Source organism: Adiantum capillus-veneris, unplaced genomic scaffold (assembly GCF_014529385.1).
Source record: "Adiantum capillus-veneris isolate H3 unplaced genomic scaffold, ASM1452938v2 Hic_scaffold_921, whole genome shotgun sequence".
NCBI lineage: Eukaryota > Viridiplantae > Streptophyta > Polypodiopsida > Polypodiales > Pteridaceae > Adiantum > Adiantum capillus-veneris.
Window position 1 is genome coordinate 32,767 of NW_028221881.1, and position 19,983 is coordinate 52,749.

The 19,983-nt window shown below is 42.5% G+C and overlaps 1 protein-coding gene across 1 annotated transcript; it reads left to right on the forward strand.

Moving 5' to 3' along the window:
* Positions 1 to 18,450: 18,450 nt before the first annotated feature.
* LOC147416486 (putative calcium-binding protein CML23) lies at positions 18,451 to 19,534 on the forward strand. Its single transcript, XM_086508320.1, has one exon. It carries the CDS (start codon positions 18,451 to 18,453, stop codon positions 19,096 to 19,098), a length of 648 nt encoding a protein of 215 aa, XP_086364446.1. The 3' UTR covers positions 19,099 to 19,534.
* Positions 19,535 to 19,983: the final 449 nt, after the last annotated feature.

The following is a 19,983-nucleotide window of genomic DNA, read 5'->3' on the forward strand; positions in this document are numbered from 1 at the left end:
CTATCTCGGAAGAAGCCATAACCCTCTACTGCGACAACCAATCTGCAATTGCTCTAGCTGCTTCCCCAAGTTTCTCCAACAAACTAAAGCACATCAAAATCAGTTATCACTTCATCAAGGAATTGGTCGCCAATGGTTTTTTAAAGTTGCAATATGTGCCCACTGCTCACAATTGGGCAGATTTCCTCACCAAATCAGTACCTGCTACGACCCAAACTACAGCATGTCGAAATTTGTCGCTTGTGCCTACTGCTTGCACACCTCCTTAAGGGGGGGATTCTCCCATGTAATGAGGTGTTCACCGTTACGGGGGGATGTGAAATATCCTACCACTATTAACGGTGCTCACTCAGTGCCTCAATCATCTCACCCACCCCCTAAATCATCTCCCCCTAATGTAGGCAACGTCCCTTCATCCTAGCACTTACCCAATAAGGCTCCCCTTGCCTAATGTATATGAAGGCACCTTTGTTATGTTGAAGAGTGTGCAAGCTCTTATTTCATTCTATCAATACAAGTTAGCTTTACTTCCTTGCTACACTGCAGTGTCTCTCTCTCTCTCTCTCATTATTTACTTTGTTAGGTTAGTTGTTATTAGCATCAGTTCCTATTTGCTTCACAGTGGGAGTCTAATTTATTCTTTTTTCTTGCTCTACCCGGAGGCAACGGGAGTCTCCCTCGTTACAATTACCATTTGCAAATTCAAAAATGTGGTTGATAGCAAGAGAATAAGGAAGATTAAATTTTATCTAAATTCTGAGAAAAGTAGTGTAAAATAGTGAAACATAGCCCAAAATTGCTTGTTTGAAATTCATGCGAGGGCCCAAGGTTTTGTAGATTGTTATAAATTGATTTTTCAAAAACATTGTCTGATGTCTTAGTTTGAGATTTTTCAAAAACATTGTCTGATTTTTCCCACAATTGCTCTCGGGTCAACAATTATAATAGGTCATGTGTTGCTCAGATATCAAGCCATTTTTGAGGTTTTGTATACACCACCGTATCCAATATACTTAAACAAAAGTGATATTAGCATCGTCACTAATGACAATGACGAAATAAAAAATAAATGACGTGTGTGAAATGGAAAGTGTCGATAAATCTAAAAGGTGAGTCATTTCATCCCCATTTCATCAAGCTTGGAATATGTATGTAATATAAGAAAAGGTACTTAAGAGTGATTCCTTTCCTACCACATCTGTGGCATAAATTGTCATAAAAATGCTTCTTTTTTAGCAGCAGCAAAGTCTCCCACTATGAGCTTCAAAAGAGAAACTTCGAAATGCGATAGATACAACTCCCAGTCAAAACATAGCCTAGTGATAATGATCAACAATGTATACATAGCATAAAAATTGTATCTTATATCCCTCATAAAAAGACCTTCATCTCAAAAAGCCTACTTGCATCCTGAGAGAGATACACTTGCCTTTCACTACAAGAGGTTGTGTGCTCTTGTGATGCTTTTAGCGACGGAAATACACTGGGTTTTTATAACCCTCGGCGTCGCTAAGAGCGTCGATACGGGAACGTCGCTATAAGCGTTGCTATAACAGTTTTTATAAGTGTCGCTATAATCGTTGCTATATAGCGACACCTATAGCAACGATTATAGCGACGCTACAGAGCCATCTATAGCGACGCTGCAGAGCCTTATATAGCGACGTTCATAGCGACGTCCGAGAGGAATTTTTTTTGGTTCAATGCCCTGCCACCCATCAACCATATTGAATGTTTCATTAATTGATTCACCTTTGAAAAAAAGTACAAAGGTAGATATAGACCCAAAATAGTCACCCACAAGACAATATAACCTTTAACTCCATCATCTATAGTACGTATTGTTTGAAAAATAAAGATACAAAACTGACAAGCGTGAATTGATGAAAGTAAATCAATGACAATTGTACACATAGGCAAAATCACTTGATTGTTAAACGTTGCAAATATAATAGTTACAAACCATTGTCACTATTTAGTAAATATACATGGTTTTCAAAAAGATGTATAAAAGTTGTCTCATGATACATAAAAAGAAACTAATGCTATCTATCTATGGCTAAATCGATGTCATCTAATCAGACGTCTCATCGCGTCCACGGCGTATCTGTCGGATTTTGCAAAAAAAAAAACAATAAGACAGCTTTTTGTAAGTATAAACATATAGCGACGTTTATAAAACAATACAACAAATAGAAAAGAATAAACCCTAATACTAACCATGCCGCCGCGAGAACTCAGAATGTCCATAAGGACGTTTCAGCCCTTCCTGCCTGCGTACTCAAGCTCGTACGGTGTGGGATCACGTACGCGTCCTGTCATCGACCACTGTCAAAACATACAAAGAATCCATTATGTTAGAGGACCGTCGTCGACTAGACTGTTCAAATTTTGCCATGATTCCACAATCTTGAGTAAAACGCTTTTTATCGATCCATTGCACCCTAAAATGTCGACCTTTACACCATGCTGCTGTGTATGACTTATACTAAAACCAACAAAGATTATGAGTGGCCGTTCAAACATCTAGAAAGTCACTAGTCGTACATTGCAAACTTACCTTGGTCATGCAACCCCGAGAGTACTCCCACTCTTCCTCAGTCATTTCTTCACCGCACTGTTATGTGCTTTTCAATTGGTTGTGTAGCCATCTTAAGCTCATGAATGTTGGTAGGCTCTCCAGACCCGATGGATAGTGCATCGGTGGTCGTCTTCCCCGTCTCCACTCGATTCGTGTCCTTTGTTGGTCTTGCTTTGCATCCTCATATTGTGAAATCCACTTATACATCACTGGATTGTGAAGCATGCAAAATCGGTCGATTTTAGTCTCTAGATCTTCTGTCATCTTCTTCTCAACACCGAGATTGCACATGACAATCCCAGATATGCGCTCATCATCTATGGTTCTCCATAGCGTATCCCGAGCTTTATCAAATCCGTCTAGCCACTCTCCAATGTACACTAGGGACTCTGATACGAGCCAACCTTCTACCATGCTACCCTCCGGACGTGCCTTCTGAAGCACATATCCCTTGAGCGTTTTCATGAAACGTTCTAAAAAGAACATCCATCTGGAATGTACTATGCCAGCTATTTCCACCTCATCAACTACGTGAACAAGAAGATGCCCTTGAATGGTTAGCATGGTAGTAGGAAAATGTTTCTCAAACATGCACATAACCTCCGTAGTGTTTAGTTTGGCGAATGGTATGGAGTCTACGTTGATCTCCTTTTGTGAGATCCATTGCATCAATTTTGCAAGTTTGTAGATTGTGTTACGGACGTCAAGAGACAAACATCCCTCAATGGAAACCAATAAAATAAACTGCAAAACACGTGCAGCAATGATATTAAAGTCCACACACGAATTTGTTACACAATTCCCACTATGATATATTCCACTATGAACATACCTGACACATTTTATGCCAGTCGTGTGACTTCAAACCGGTAAGCTTTCCTTCTTTAGTAAAACACGTTCGGAGCGATTGCATTATGACAGTGGGGGTCTGCAAAGATCGAATGGTCTCTTTTACTTTGTGTTCTTGGGCTCCTGTGAAAATCCATGGTGCTTTAGGGACTTTTATCAATTCATCGAACGCTGTTTGCGGCCAATATTGCTCCATACGATCCACATTTCTAAGGTCAACCCTGGCTCCCAAAGTATCTTTCTTGCCGGTCAGATGATCCCATAGTAGATTACCCACATTCTTGAATATGTGCATTGGATCGAGCAAGTGATTGATCATAAGTCGGGGCCAATATGGTAACTCGTACCATAGAGATAGTCTCTTCATCCCTGGGGGCAATCCGTCATCACATATCTCCTTTTGCTCTAACCATGCTTGTGCAGGCATCCTCGGTGGCTCTCTTCCCAAAAAGCCGTCGCGTAACACATGATTCTCTGAAGATACGCTTGATGACCTTCATAGATTTGCTTCTTCAATGAGGGCGCCCTACGTGCATTCAGTTTAGGTCCACATGTGACACATGCTCTGTATCCGCTTGTTTGAAGCCCTGCATGTATACACATGATAATAGATCAGCTTGAGAAAAACCAAGATTTACAGTGTCTGAGTGAGGAGTTTAAATAGATCACTTGAGCATTCTGTTAGTCCGGGATAGTCATGCATGGTCCACATTAGAATGCCTCTGATCAAAGCATTTCGTCGATCTGTGTGTCGGCTCATATCCACCACTTCTATGCCAATCCACAATTGTTGTAGCTCTTCCAATAGTGGACAAAGATACACATCCATATTCTTTACTTTATATCGCCCCGGCACAATCAAGCTTAGCCATAGGTGCCCCTTCTTTGTAGTTAACCACGGGGGAATGTTATAGTTGACGATGACAACGGGCCATACACTGTAAGATGTTGATCTTTGATCAAATGGATTTACGCCATCCATAGCCAGGCCTAAGCGCAGATTTCGAGCTTCCCTGGCAAAATCCGACCATGTTCCATCTATATGTTTACAGGATGCGCAATCTGCAGGAATCCGTAGCACACCATCCGAAGATTTATTCTCCTCATGCCATGATGCTAAGGCGGCCATGGACTTATATTCGAAGAAATGCTTGATGCGAGGAAGCAGAGGAAAATGTCACAAAACCTTTTGTGGAATTTTTGTTCCGTGGAGATCTACTCGATATCTCTCGGAATCACATTTCGTACACTTCTCCATGTCTATGTATTCCCCTCTGAAAAGAATGCAGTCATTAGGACAAGCGTGGATCGAATTGTAATCCATCCCCAAAAAATCTTTTTTGCTTCCTCTCGGGAATCTGGCATCACATTATCAGCTGGTAGTATGTACTCTTTGAGCAATCTACACAACATAAAAATACAATACAATTGTGTAAAAATCTATCGGATCATTATACATTTAGAGTTTTATTAAAGTAAACTAATTGTAATAGATCACCTGAAAAGCGCTGTGACGCTAGTGTCACTCCATCCAAACTTTGCCTGCATGTTGAGAAGAATCAAGAGCGCTTTCAATCTAAACACACGTGCTCCATTATACAATGGCGTATCGGCTTCACTTTTCATATTATCATAGATAATCCTTTCTGAATCCATGATCGTCTCGATAATATCATCAATCTCGGGCTCAAACATTGCCTCGTTGGGAATGTGGTCTACATGATCATCCCCCGAGCTTTCAGAGGCTACATCTTGTGGCCTCACATATGCTGCTTGACCAAAGCGCCTACGAACACGTCTATTGGGTTGCAAGATTGCTGCCTGTTGGCCAACGTCAGAGTCCGACCAGTTATAATTGGCAACAACTCGATCTATAATAGATGGATCGAACTCACCAAATTCGCGAACGTGCTACAAATAAACGCGTCTTGTCCGTCGCACAACATGCTTGCATTGATTACAAGGACATAAGATCCTCGTTGAGAGATAAGTGTTTCGGTTGGACGGCCCCACATCCTCGTCACTACTCATAATGAGGGCAAAAATCGTATAACCTGGACAACAAATTTAATCTTCTTATCTCTCTCTCTCTCTCTCTCTCTCTCTCTCTTTGTTCACATTGTAAACTACCTCACATTCTCTAGTCATGTCCAATCCCCGCACACCTCGGTCTAGAGGTGCACGGAGATCAGAACCACCGGGTTATAATCTCATCTTTATTGGTCAATGCCTATATTTGTGGGTACAAGAAATCTACACACCCACGTCTACATGATAGTGCATGTAGTGGAAAAAACCCCTTTGCCTCTTCTCTAGCTATAGCATTTCACAACATCTTAACATCTTTTCACAGTAGATCTTTTCACCGTTCGTCTAACTCTAATTTTTTTACCGTAATCTCGAAGGTAGACTCTAATATAAAAACTCAATCCAAAATCTTATCTTAAATCTAACCTAATTGAACATGTGCTGATTCGCTCCATTGAAGGGTAAAAGACATACCAATGGGGATACTAGCTGTGTAGATGTGAATGGGCCTCACATATACAAATACTTCAATGCAAGAGTTTAATACTCTCACCTCTCCACCCCGTCGATCCATGACACAGGTGATGGGACAAAATCCTCCTCGAAGCTTGCCCAACTGCCATTCCCCAGGTGATGGGATAATCCCGTCTTGATGCAAACTCTTGCTGCGTCACTTTGTTGCCACCGCCTATCTGGACTGGTCGTCCTCTCCTCCCTGACACCCCTCCACTCCTCTCCTCATGTAGTCGCGCATGCGTCTCCTCATCTAGGCTTCGTCTCTGGTATCAGGGAGGAGAGGACGACCAATCCAGACAGGTGGTGGCAGCAAAGTGACGCAGCAAGAGTTTGCATCAAGACGGGATTATCCCCGATGCAGTGTCTCAAACGTGTAGGCAGTATAATCCTTCGGTGTACTCAAAATAAACCTAAATCTAATCTAACGTAAATCTAAATCTAACCTTATCTTAAACGATAAAAAGAGGAAAATGGTATAACCTTTCTATCACCCAAGTGTGGTAGATTGGTTATGCCATTTTCCTCTTCAATACAAGTAAATAAAATAAATAAACCTAAATCTAATCTGATATAACGTAAATCTAAATCTAACATAAATAAACCTAAATCTAATATAATATAACGTAAATCTAAATCTAATGTAAATAAACCTAAATCTAATCAAACGTAAATCTAACTAAAAATAAACCTAAATCTAATCTAATTTAACTTAAATAAACCTAAATTTAATTTAATGTAAGTCTACATCTAACCTAATCTTTAACGTCTTTTGGGATAGTTTACGACGTTAAAACTCTCTTCTTCTCGTGTGTGTGTGGGTGTGTGTGTGTGCCAATACTAAAAGAAAAATGGTATAACCTTTCTATCACCCAAGTGTGGTAGATTGGTTATGCCATTTCCCTCTTGAATAACAGGTCTTGAGTTCAACTCCTCATCGGTTAGATCTTTAGGTCTCTTGAATTAGTTTCCTACGACGTTAAATTAAACTCTTTTCTTCTCGGATGTGTATGTGTGTGGGTGTGTGTGCACGCCAATAAAAGGAGAAAAATGGTGTAACTTTTCTATCACCCAAGTGTGATAGATTGGTTATGCCATTTCCCTCATGAATAATAGGTCTTGAGTTCAACTCCTCGTCGACTAGATCTTTAAGGTCTCTTGGGATAGTTTCCTACGATGTTAAGACTCTCTTCTTCTTCTTCTTCTTCTCTCTCTCTCTCTCTCTCTCTTTCTTTGTTTTATATCTTTCTCTCTCTCTCTCTCTCTCTCTCTCTCTGTCTCTCTCTCTCTTTCTCTCTCTCTCTCTCTCTCTCTCTCTCTCTTTTCCTCTCTCAATGTGTGTATGCATTCTTTGTTTATGCATGTGTGTGTGTGTTTTTGGTTTATGCATGCTCTCTCTCTCTCTCTCTCTCTCTCTCTCTCTCTCTCTCTCTTTTCCTCTCTCAATGTGTGTGTGCATTCTTTGTTTATGCATGTGTGTGTGCGTTTTTTGTTTATGCATGTGCTCTCTCTCTCTCTCTCTCTCTCTCTCTCTCTCAAAAACACAATGTGTGTGTGTGTGTGTGTGTGTGTGTGTGTGTGTGAGAGAGAGAGAGAGGGAGAGAGAAAGAGGGGAAGGGAACATGAGAGTGAGGAGAGAGAAGGAGCATACCTGGCTCTCCTTCCTCTCTTCGTGTGTGTGTGTGTGTGTGTGTGTGTGGAGAAGAAAGAGAGAGAGAGGGAGAGCGCGTGTTACCTTGCTTGCTTGAGTGCTCGCCGAAAACTTGGATCTGAGAATGATGGACGTATATACAATGAATGACCTATATACAATGCACGGGGGAAAAACCTCCTAGAGAGAAAAAAAAAATGCCCCGGCTGTCCTTAGTGCATTCACACACATCACTACCACATGTATATGGTAACAAATCCCCCCCTGGGAGTGATGTGGTGAACAAGAGCTGGCACATAGGGTAAAGGGAAGTGCCATTCCTTGAGGACATGATCAGTCCACAAAGGGGAGTAAGCCCAAAGCTTTGTGAAAAGCTTCGAGCTTCTCACGAGACAATGCCTTTGTGAAAAGATCTGCAAGGTTGTCCTACGTTGGCTTATAAGCCAAGCTGATATCTTTTGCTGAGAGCCTCTCCATGACATAGTGGTAATGCACCTCAATGTGCTTTGTGAGAGCATGAAAAACTAGGTTCCTCGCAACTGCGAATGCGCTCTGACTGTCACTGTAGATTGTGTTGGCAGTGTCCTGTCCCAATACCTAAGGCGTCTCAGCCATACACATTCAACCTAGTTGTGAAGACTGCCCTGTACTCAGTCTCACAACTAGAAGTGGCCACAGTAGGTTGCTTCTTGCTCAACCATGATATACATGAACTGCCAAGCATGAAATAAAAACCACTTGTGGACACTCGCGTGTCAAAACAACCAACCCAACCTGAGTCCGAAAAGCATGTATGTCTGGTGACAATGATCCCCCCTTGGTATAAAACAAGCCAAGATGTAAAGTGCCACTCAAGTAGTGGAAAATCCTCTTGACAGCCTGCCAATGCTTAGACCCTGGGCCATGCATAAATCTGCTGACTTGTGCAACTGCAAAGTGAATATCCGGCCTCGTGTTGCATACATAAATGAGGCAACCAATAGCAGTTTAGTAAAGAGTGACATCAACAGGATCACCATGAAGACTCAGTTTTAGACATGTTTCCATGGTAGTGGCAATAGGTTTGTAATCCTCAAGTCCAAACTTACATAGCAATGTCTCTATGCAACCTTTTTGACACAAGGCAATACCACCATCACACTGCTTAAACTGTATACCCAAGTAATGATGCAACAACCCCAAATCTTTCATCTTGAAAGTAGCATTCAAATCAGCCTTAAATTTAGCAATATGTCTCTCATTTGGTCGAGTGATTAGGAAATCATCCACATAAATAACCACAACAAGAAGTACATCACCTCATGCTTTACATACAATGTGCTTTCTGTTGGATTGCTACGAAAGCCTCGTTTGACCAAATGAGTGTCAGCCTTCTCATACCAAGCACGAGGAGATTGCTTCAACCCATACAAAGCTTTCTTACATTTGCACACTTTGTCCTCTTGTCCTTTCTTGACAAAACCGCAAGGTTGCGTTACATAAACTTCCTCCAATATGTCACCATTCAAGAAAGAAGTAAAAATGTCTGATTGATGTACATCCCAACCAAAATGAGCTGCCAATGCACATAGAAAATGCACAGTAGTCATACGACAAGTGGGAGCAAAAGTTTCTTCATAATCTATGCCTTTTTGTCGTGCATAACCTTTTGCAACAAGTCGAGCCTTATGGCAATCAATCTCACCATCCGGCTTGCGTTTCAACTTGTAAACACACTTTGTACCAATGGCCTTTTTGCCAAGAGGCAAATCACATAAATCCCATGTTTCATTCCAACTTTCCACCTCACACTCACACTTTCTAGCTTGTTTTCTAATTACTACCACATGTCTGTTCATACACAAAATTCCTTTTTAAGATTCCCATCACAATTTTGTTAAAACATCCCTTTAAACATGATCAAAGCGGCACCAAAACAATCTTTTCTAGAATAAAAACAACATACAACCCTTCTTCATTAAAATATCCCAACCCCAAGAGTTCACTCCTTTTGGCGAGAGTTTATAGCTATAGGAAATGTAATCAGATAACAACACAAGAGTTTCCTTGGCATGACAGCCCATAGACAATAACGAGAGTAGAATGCACATGTAAGTCGCACCCATATAACGAACCATCTTGAGCAAAGAAATGGGAGTCGATAGTGCATGGATGGTCAACAACTAAGTGTCCAACCAGTGGAAGATACGCAAATGCAATCGTACAAGCATGGTCAGATATACTTCCAACCACACATATTGGTAGCTTTCTCTGCATGCATTGCATGCACCAGCTAGCTCTAGTGGGCTTCATGCATATGCGTAAACCTCATTCCCACCTACTTGCAACATGCACGGAGAAAGGACTAATCATTGAAAATACCTCCAACCGTTAAAGGTCCCCACCTACCTACTTGCAACATGCACGGAGAAAGGACTAATCATTGAAAATACCTCCAACCGTTAAAGGTCCCCACCTACCTAGCGCTCGATACGCAGGCAGAAGGCGGAGAAGAGATGATGATGATGGTGATCGGGGTAGACATGACTGACATCAACAGAGAAAGAATGAGAGATGAAGAGACCATGACAGAGAGGATGGACATAGTCGAAGGGGTCGTAGCCATAAGGATGCAATGATCAAAGGACTCACAAAGAGCATGATGATCGCAAAGATAGATACAAGGGATATGTTGACAGTGTTGATGATGTGAATACAAAGAATTATGTATGTAGGTCCTTGTCACAACATGAGACAGATTGTGTAATCAGCATGTTCCAAGAGACTACATTTCGGATAGAAAGCTCATTAAGAAGCTTGGTAAACGTTGAGTCTTACCATACACCAAGCAAACTTTATCGAGAAAATGGTAACACCGAGCGAGACCCACATGAGAGAGAGAGAGAGAGAGAGAGAGAGAGAGAGAGAGAGAGAGAGAGAGAGAGAGAGAGAAGGGGGGGCATCTTAGGCTTTTTACCGTCCTTACTATTTCCTTCCATGTCTAGATTAGTTTTAACTTGAAAAATCGGCTAGATTAGAATCCATGTCTTATGACTTATCCAAAAATGATTATAACTTATCCAAAAATTCAATAGCAAAGTTGAATTTGTGCTAAAAAAAAATTGTAGCATAAGCAAACTGTTTACTTTTATGAGTTGTGCACGAGCACAAACTCCTTCATTGCAGACTTGTCAACAGAGCAATATCTGAAACCTTTATATCATCAATCACATCAGACAAAACTCGACAATGTTTATCTTTGATGGTTGTCTGCCAATCCACTGCTCTATGAATCCCCTCCCAAAAATAGAACATCTTGTAAGAAAGGGAATGTAGCAATTTGTCCTTCATACTCTTGGCCGATTTCCTTTGCATTGCAGAATTGGAACCCTTAATAGAAATCTAGCTATTATAATGGAGAGAGCCCTCTGTAGAAAGCCTCGTGGCAACAAAGGGAGGGATCGTGTCTTTTGCATTGAGATTTTCATTATTTTCTTCAAGAGAGTTTTGAAACTAGAGATACGAAATGTTGATTCAGTACACCCTCCTCCTTGGTCATGCCCCATGGACCTCCATATATGTTCTACACAAGAATTATGAATGGGCATCTCTCTCTCCCTCTGTGTGTGTGTGTGTGTGTGTGTGTGTGTGTGTGTGTGTGTGTGTGTCTTTAATGGGGCACTATCATTGCCATTCGGCATGGAAGGAAATAGTAAGGGAGGTGAGAGCGACGGTAGAAAGCCTAGAGTGCCCCCCCTCTCTCTCTCTCTCTCTGCGTTGAAAACTTTCCTTTTGTTTACTACCTCATCATGCCCAATCAGAAAGATGTCGATGTCCAATGTCATTGATACTGCACCACCAGTTGTCCCATTTGCTCCAAATGGGTCATAGTATAGATACATTATATTATGTGTTGGCTGTGTCACAATTGCCTCGCACAAACCTGTGTGCGGATACATGTGCACGAGAGGCGCCAGCACACTCTTGAGAATTTCTGCAGGCATATCCTTGAACCAATGTTTGGGAAAAATAATTTTTCCAAACATACAAAACTCCTTTTCTTGAATTAGCCAAGAGGAAATTTTAAAGAATTAGGTTTATTTTTAGGGTTTTTACACTATTTTTCTCTATTTTGGGACGGAATTTGTCCTCTTCCTCTTGGAGTCAATCGGCATTTTTGAAATTGAAAACGACACGATATTAAGCTGAGGCACATTTTTCCCAAACATTGCCTCGAACAGCACGTCGCATGCATACCTCTTCGACCATGTGGCTAAGAAAAATAATTTTAAACTCCTTGATGCCATTCTAACGGTCATAGTCCAGCTGCACAATCGCCTGCTCCTGCCGTATAGTACGTAGCTGCTACTCTGTGAAAGCAGATCACATTGGACCATGAGTCCATGTTGTCATAATTTCCTGCCGCATCATGCACTGTTCTGATGTACGACTGCTATGGAAGAGTCCGGCACATAATCCTTTACTCGTAGACCACATAATAGCTCGGCGAGAAGAGGAAGCACTTTATGAATATGAGCACATTAATGGGCCATGATGCGATTATATTCCCACATGGAGGGATGCACTTAGAAGAAAATGGGGTACTCTCACTGTCTCAGGCCCAGAATTGAAGAAAAGGGAGTTGCAAAGAAGGTGCATCATGGCCTCCTGCTGCAGCCAAAGATGTAGCTCCAAGCGAGCCAATGTGGCCATGTTCACTAGGTGACCCAGCCGAGTAATGGCCTTGAGTTGTTTGCAAGCTGGAGAGGTACTCTATCTACCACAATGTATCGGGCTCCATGGACAGTTTGATAGAGTAGCCCTCCATGTTATAATATTGGGCTCTCTCTCTCTCTCTCTCTCTCTCTCTCTCTCTCTCTCTCTCTCTCTCTCTCTCTCTCTCTCTCTCTCTCTCTCTCGGTGGACATGTAACAACCTATCGTTGACACCAGCCAATTGAGGCACAGACAACAGGGTGATGCCCAACGACATCATTAAAAATAACTACTCTATGCTGAACGCTTATAGTCTATCATGTACAACACATGCAGAGAAGCTCTTGGAGCCATCTTCAACAATGCTTCTATCTCTGCCGTTTTGAGCTTGAAACACCACCGCGGCCACGTGTTATACCTTCGGGCAGAGTACCGACGTCAGAGATCAGGGCAAAGAAATCCTTTTGAGAGTTGATTCCCACACGGTCCTTAGAATGCCTCGTCCCTCAAGCACTGCAAAATCTGAACTTTTACATCACACATTGCTACGTAACTAGAAGCGGTTTGCCCTCGTTTGGTGCTCGAAACACTACCACGCCGACGCGGCATACTTTAGGACACAATACGGACAGATCAGAGCATAGATGAGCAATGTTGAGGATTAGAAGTGGCTTGCCCTCGTTTGGTGCTCGAAACCTTCCCGCGTCGACGCGACATGCTTTAGGACACAGTACGGGCAGAAGCGGCTTGCCCTGTTTGGTGCTCGAAACCTTACCGTGCCGACGCGGCATACTTTAGGACACAATACTGGCAGAGAGCGCAAATTAACCATGCTGAGGATTAGGGCCTGTGTGGACTCTCTGCTCGCGTGTTTGAGAAGCTTGATGGCGATTCACTTGCACGTGCAAGCTGCATGAGCCAAGGATGGAGAGAGGTGGCCTCTCAAGGTTACCTATGGGAGGCAGTATTCTGCACACAAATCTGGCCCTCTCTCTCGTCCCCTCAAGGCTGCATGGCTCTACTCCAACTGAAGGGCAGCTTTAAGTATTTCTACAGACTCCGCGCTCAAGCTCAATTGCAGTACAAGAAAGGGTACCTCAAGAGGTCCAAGCTACCGACCCTCGTGCTGAAGGAACTCTTCTTCCTCATTGACATTTCGCATCGCCGTCTTCCCATTTCGTCCGATGTGGTTTGCAGTTTGGTGCTCTAAACCTTACCGCGCTGGCGCGGTATGCTTTATGATAGGCAACCGGGCATGATTGGAATAAAGTCACACTGGCCGACACAATCAGGTATTCAAGGCTAGCACCACGATAAATTTGCATGCTTATAAATGAAAACAAAGAAGGTGAATTTCTATTCACATAAACGGCACATCGGTCCACTACAAAAAATGGCCGACAACACCTACATCCAACTCATGGAAAGATTGATCACAATGACTAATATAAGACATGAACCAACCAAAATGAATGGTCTTGCTCCTTATGGCCTTCCTTTTTAGGCATGCCCAAGACATTGCATCAATGTCCGGGAAAAATCCAATTTTGCAGACACACAAAATTCCCTTTAGGGTAGATTGGGAGAGGAAATTGTCAAAAATTATTGGATCTTTTGTAATTTAACTCTATTTTCTATCGGATGTTTTGATTTCTCAACCGGTTCAAGGCTAAGTGGAGGCACACTTTCCAGCACATTACATTGCATGAAACGGTCCTGCGCTGGCGGGGGACAATTTTGTGCACTTTCTCGGGCATGATAGAGAAGGAAGGAGAGGGAGAAATGAAGGCAAAAATAGCCAATTTGTGAGGGGTCCAAAACTAATGTATGCGATTGCTGCAGACAGTGAAAGATTTGGAGCTTTGGTGGGTGTTGGGTAAGCTGTGAAAAGCCAGCAGCTCAATGAGAGATAGAAGCACCCAGCCACAAGATAAAATCCCAAGTGTTTCACATGACCGAAGGGCTAGTCAAGGGAGAGAGAAAATCTTCCATAGTAGTCACACAAGAGCAAAGTAGAACACCAAGTGTTGCACATGACCGAAGGGCTAGTCAAGGAAGAGTTCCATAGTCACACAAGAGCAAGACCAAAAAGATGTTGGTTTCTTGATCACATTCTCTTTCACATTACCTAAGCCTTGTTGAAAAAGAGACTTCGGGCCAAGTTTACTTCCAATTGGGGTGTCACATATTATACTACTATTTTACCATTCTCAAGAATAAATCTCATCTTTTGACAATATAATTTTTCTATGTATGAAGCAATGTCATCTTTTCTCTACAAGAAGCCGAGGCCAACAAATGGGTCGGCATATTACCATCTATGGCCCTACACATGGGCAAAAATTGGTGCTTATGATCGATAGTTGAGAGACTCCAATTTTTCATTGAGATCACTAACATTGTTTGGTGAGCACGTGAATCTTGAACTCGACTACAATGAAGTAAACAAAATTTTTTACACGCTAGATCATGAATTTTCCTAGTTTTAGAAGGTTGAGTTCATCGAGCATCAAGCTGCACCTTTTGTTGGTTATGGAACATGCTTAATAAAGTTGAGGAGCATGCTTGAGTTATGGAACATGCTTAATAAAGTTGTGGTTGATCAAGGTTTTTTTAGCCCTAAATTTAGAGAATTAATGGCAGATGAGGCAATGGAAAATGAATTGCAATATGCAATCTCTACTTTGGTGGAGCCAAGAAAAAGATACTTGAGAAGGAGGAAAACATGCAAGTTTACATGTTTCAATATGTGACGAATCAAACATAGGCCTTTATGAATCCACATGTGCAAATACGTCTTTGGTAGTGCTACAAAGTGTGCACTACAATACTTACTTGAACGACATGCAGACATCCACAAGACCAATCATGACAAGCCTTGCAACCTAATTTATGAGCAAACAATCTGAGACTGCCTCTAGTAAAAGACTAGTAGATACAACTCAATCGATAGTTTTTGAAAGGCAAATTTCAAGAACAGAGATGATAGAGATTCAATAAGTGAAAAGAGTGTACGCAAAACACCTCCAATCTTTATTGATCCAAAAGAAACTCTTGAAATATACAACCATAGACTTGAGTTAAAGATATGGCCAAAATAGCAGCTGTCTAAAACAATCTGGGCAATTTGTTGAAAAAAATGTGGCAAGAAATTACATGTTTCGATGTTCTCCCTAGTAAGAATGCATGTTGCATGGTAGATCTATAAATACAAGCTCAAGTAATGCTAAAAATGGGTTTTCAAAACCCTATTTTGGGGTAGGAGGAAATATCCAGCAATGGGCACAAAACGAAGAGAGAGGGCTTGTGGAGGGATTTTTGTGGTTTTGCAACAACAGCAACACTCATGCTTGGAATATTGATGAAGTGATTGTTAGACCTCCTGGGCCTACCCTTGAGACATAGGTTGTGGATGAAGAAACTTGCCTTCTTCTATGGGAGGTTGAGATGTTGAGGTAGCAATGCAGTAGCACCTACCAGTAGCCACCTTCAAGGCAAAGTGGAGCACAACCTAGATCTTTTCATTGTAAATTTGAAGATGGAAACATGAGAGATTGAAGCTAAAAAATAACCAAGGTGTTCCTTGATAGGATTGCATTGGTTTGAAACATGCAAGCGAAGCAAACACATGTATGTTGTGTTTTTTTGTGTGCTCATGAGTTTGTGCATCATGCTACACCAACGAAACTAGAGCTATTCTAGGGGCAAGGAGGAGCTAGAGTTTTAACATACCATCATGCCCTTGACAAGCTACTTTTTGTTAGCCTAGAGAGATTAAGCAAGCAAATATCTGCATTTGTATCAAGTTTTTGACAAGCTTCGCTCGAAAAAAAGTGTCGCTCGATTTTGTTTGCTCGGAATATAGATTTCCTCGTAAACGTTTAGCCAACAAGCAAATTCACATGGCCGTGGCACGGACGTGAATATCAAATTACCAAAGCAAATTTCAAGTTTGTTATCTTGTTCTTGAATACCATGACTATATAGTAGGAAATTTCGTTTCTAATTATAAATTTTGGAGAGACAGAGTGTCGACTCTCCACCATACTTTTGTATGGCACTCATGTAGACCGTGCACTATTTACTTTTTTGATATTTTAAAGTTTTCATGGTATGGAAATTTTAATTAGCGTTTTCTACTTTTGTTTGTAGTTCATCAAAGGCAAGCTTTTTGAAGTGTGTACTTGCTCAAGTGAAACCACTATAAATAAGGTGAGTGCTCTATTTTGATATATACATTCCATTAGTGCTTTTCGCACACAAAAGAGAAAAAAGATTGCAACGTAACAATTACAATCTGATTTTCACAAAAAATATATGTTTTGTAAAATGTTTCATGTTCATCTTTATATTGTGGTGTGTGGTCGGACGGCCTGAGTGTGAACCTACTTGTAACTACCTCTCATGTTAATATAAGGAGCTGCTCTCGGATGCAAGAGGTAAGCTCAGTTTGGTCCCATTTGTGTGCACACCACATTGGTGGAGGAGACTGGCATTTGAGAAGCCTTTCTTGGTTTTCACTTTCTGGCCTCTGAATGCACAGTGCCATGCCGAGTCTCGTCTTTGACCCGGATAGGGAGTGAACCCTGCTCAAAAGCTCGCTCTCTCTCTCTCTCTCTCTCTCTCTCTCTCTCTCTCTCTCTCTCTCTCTCGCCCGCACAAGGAGAATGGGTCAACAACAGGCTGTGTTGCGAAGGTTATAGGGAAAGAGGCTGGACTTGGGCTAAGGTGGAAATGGACGGCAATACCATTCAAGCCCTGCGAGAGGTTCTGCAGGACATGACCTCGGCAATCGAGCTCTTATCCTCGGGAGAAAGAAGCTGCGCAGCCCTAATTCACTTCATTGAGGAGATGCTGAAGACCACAGAATCATGGGTTGCCAAATACGCCATTTTTCTTGAAGATGGTTTCTTGGCAGTAAATTCTGCATACGGTTCTCACCTCAATCCTGAACCCCACAATCGAACTTACACTAACCCTCAAGTAAAAAAGTCGTTGATCCTATGAATTTGAACCAGGCTGTAAACTGGGTCGCTTAATACAGCTGACCAATCAGCAAGACAGCATCCTATTGAAACAGAGGCCCCCAACCAAAAACTTTCAACTTGCAATGCAGAGGATAGAGGCGATCACCTGGTGCACTCGCTAAATAAGGGTCGAAAAAGTGGTGGACGATGGCAAACAATCCCTTCACAAATTATGGATCATAGTTCAGGAGTTACTGCTTCTACAAGAAGAAGAAAGACACGATGGAACAAAAGAGGGAGTTGTTGTCGCTTTGTTGCAGAGGTGCTCAGCCTTTCCGTTTCATCGTTGTGATGCAGAGTTGGTTTTTTAGTTAGTTTTTCTAAAAAAGTTTTAGTTTCTTTTTATCGTTGTAGCAGAGTTTGTCCCGTTCCATTCAACGTCGAGTTAAGCCCACCACACCCCTTATGGAAATGGATGTATGTCGCAAAAATATCATGCCCAGCTCTCAGTTAGTCGTTCCTCGTGTAGCCATTTCCATTGGGATAGCTACCTAGTGTATTGCCTACAACGAGATGTTTTCTTTTCGAGCCAAGTCTTCTCAGTCCCTAGCCCCTAAGCCGTTGTATGGTCACTCCCCCTGCATGAGGCGTTGGAGTTGACGCAATCCTTTCCATCATGTCGAATCCATTCTCGACCCAAAATTCTAAAAAGATGTTCATCTTTTTCTCCCTAAGGGGGGAGGTGTGGTGTGTGGCCGGATGACCCGAGTGTGAACCTACTTGTAACTACCTGATCTCATGTTAATATAAGGAGCTGCTCTCGGATGCAAGAGGCAAGCTCAGTTTAGTCCCATTTGTGTGCTATATTATTAGGTAAAAAAAATTCTCCACTAGCATTTTACTATACCTTGACAAAATAACTTGTCACAACAAGGCCAACCATGCAAGACTAGTTTTATATTAAAAAGTTGGACACTGAAAAGATCGGCGCTAACAATGACATAAATGCGTTTCTTTAAGCCGTTCGATGTCAATTGTGATGCCAAGTGGCTGCATGTGTTTCCGAAGAATTGATTTAAGCAAAACCAAGTGGTGTTTACGAAGCAACGGGGGGGTGTTTGCGCTTTCGTTGGGAAAAGCGAAAGGCAAAAGCAGTCGGGAAGCCATATGGCTAGATATAAAGGGCAGCACGTGAATATAGGAGTCGCGGAGAAGACAACAATGCAGAAGTTGGCGACGTTTCTCGAAAATTGCTGTCTACCATGGAGGTTGATATTTGGGGGAGGTAGCTATGATCAAGAGTGGCTGAAAGGCTGCGACGAGTCGCCAAGAAGAGCAAGGGAGAAGGCAGCAAAGCTGCACGCAGAGGAGGCGTTCAAAGCGTACGACCTGGACGGCGATGGCCGCCTCTCCGAGGAAGAGCTCTACGCCCTGCTGGCGTCACTGGACAGCACGCTTTCACGCGAGCGTTCTCAATCCATCTTCCGACAGGCGGACATTGACCACGATGGACACATCGACCTCTCCGAATTCAGGGCCCTCCTGCAAAGCGCTGAGCCTGAGGACGATATCGAGCAGCTCCTTGCTGATACTTTTGAGCTCTACGATCTGGACCGCAATGGCTTCATTGATGCTCACGAGCTGCTTCAGGTTGTGAGCAGATTATCCGCCATTTGCAAGTCCGGTGGCACGTCCCGGCCGCCGGCCGCCGTTCACAACTTGGACGATTGCCAACGCATGATTGCTGCCCACGACCTCAATGGCGATGGCCGGATTGACTTCAAGGAGTTCAAAACTCTTTTGGCAATCGCCTAAGCGAGTGACGGCAGCTGATCGTGCTCTTCGTTAAGAGTTTTTCAATAACAATGTTTAATTGTATTATTCTTAGTACCGGAGGTAGTGGGTGTGAAATATCCTACCACTATTAACGGTGCTCACTCATTGCCTCAATCATCTCACCCACCCCCTAAATCATCTCCCCCTAATGTGAAATATCCTACCACTATTAACGGTGCTCACTCAGTGCCTCAATCATCTCACCCACCCCCTAAATCATCTCCCCCTAATGTAGGCAACGTCCCTTCATCCTAATCTCACCCACCCCCTAAATCATCTCCCCCTAATGTAGGCAACGTCCCTTCATCCTAGCACTTACCCAATAAGGCTCCCCTTGCCTAATGTATATAAAGGCACCTTTGTTATGTTGAAGAGCGTGCAAGTTCTTATTTCATTCTATCAACACAAGTTAGCTTTACTTCCTTGCTACACTACAGTGTCTCTCTCTCTCTCTCTCTCTCATTATTTACTTTGTTAGATTAGTTGTTATTAGCATCAGTTCCTATTTGCTTCACATGGTATCAGAGCTTCGTAGAGCTTAGGAACTCGCCTTAGCCCCTTGCATCTCTGTCTTAGCTACCACATAGAGCCCCTCTCTATTATCTTCCAAGCACTCGAAGGTCTGCTCGTTCACGTCAAGGAATCCGGAGCCTTGCACGATGGCCGAGTCATCCTCTATGTCCTCTGCCGCATACAAGCCTCGCTATGTCATCGACAAACTCAACGGCACGAATTACCAAGTATGGAAGATACGAATGGAGCTTTACCTTACACAGCTTCAACTCTGGGAAATTACGTCGGGCGTCGAAGCTCAACCCGACAAACCCAAAGACAAGGATCCTATTGGCATCTCCGATGTCTACA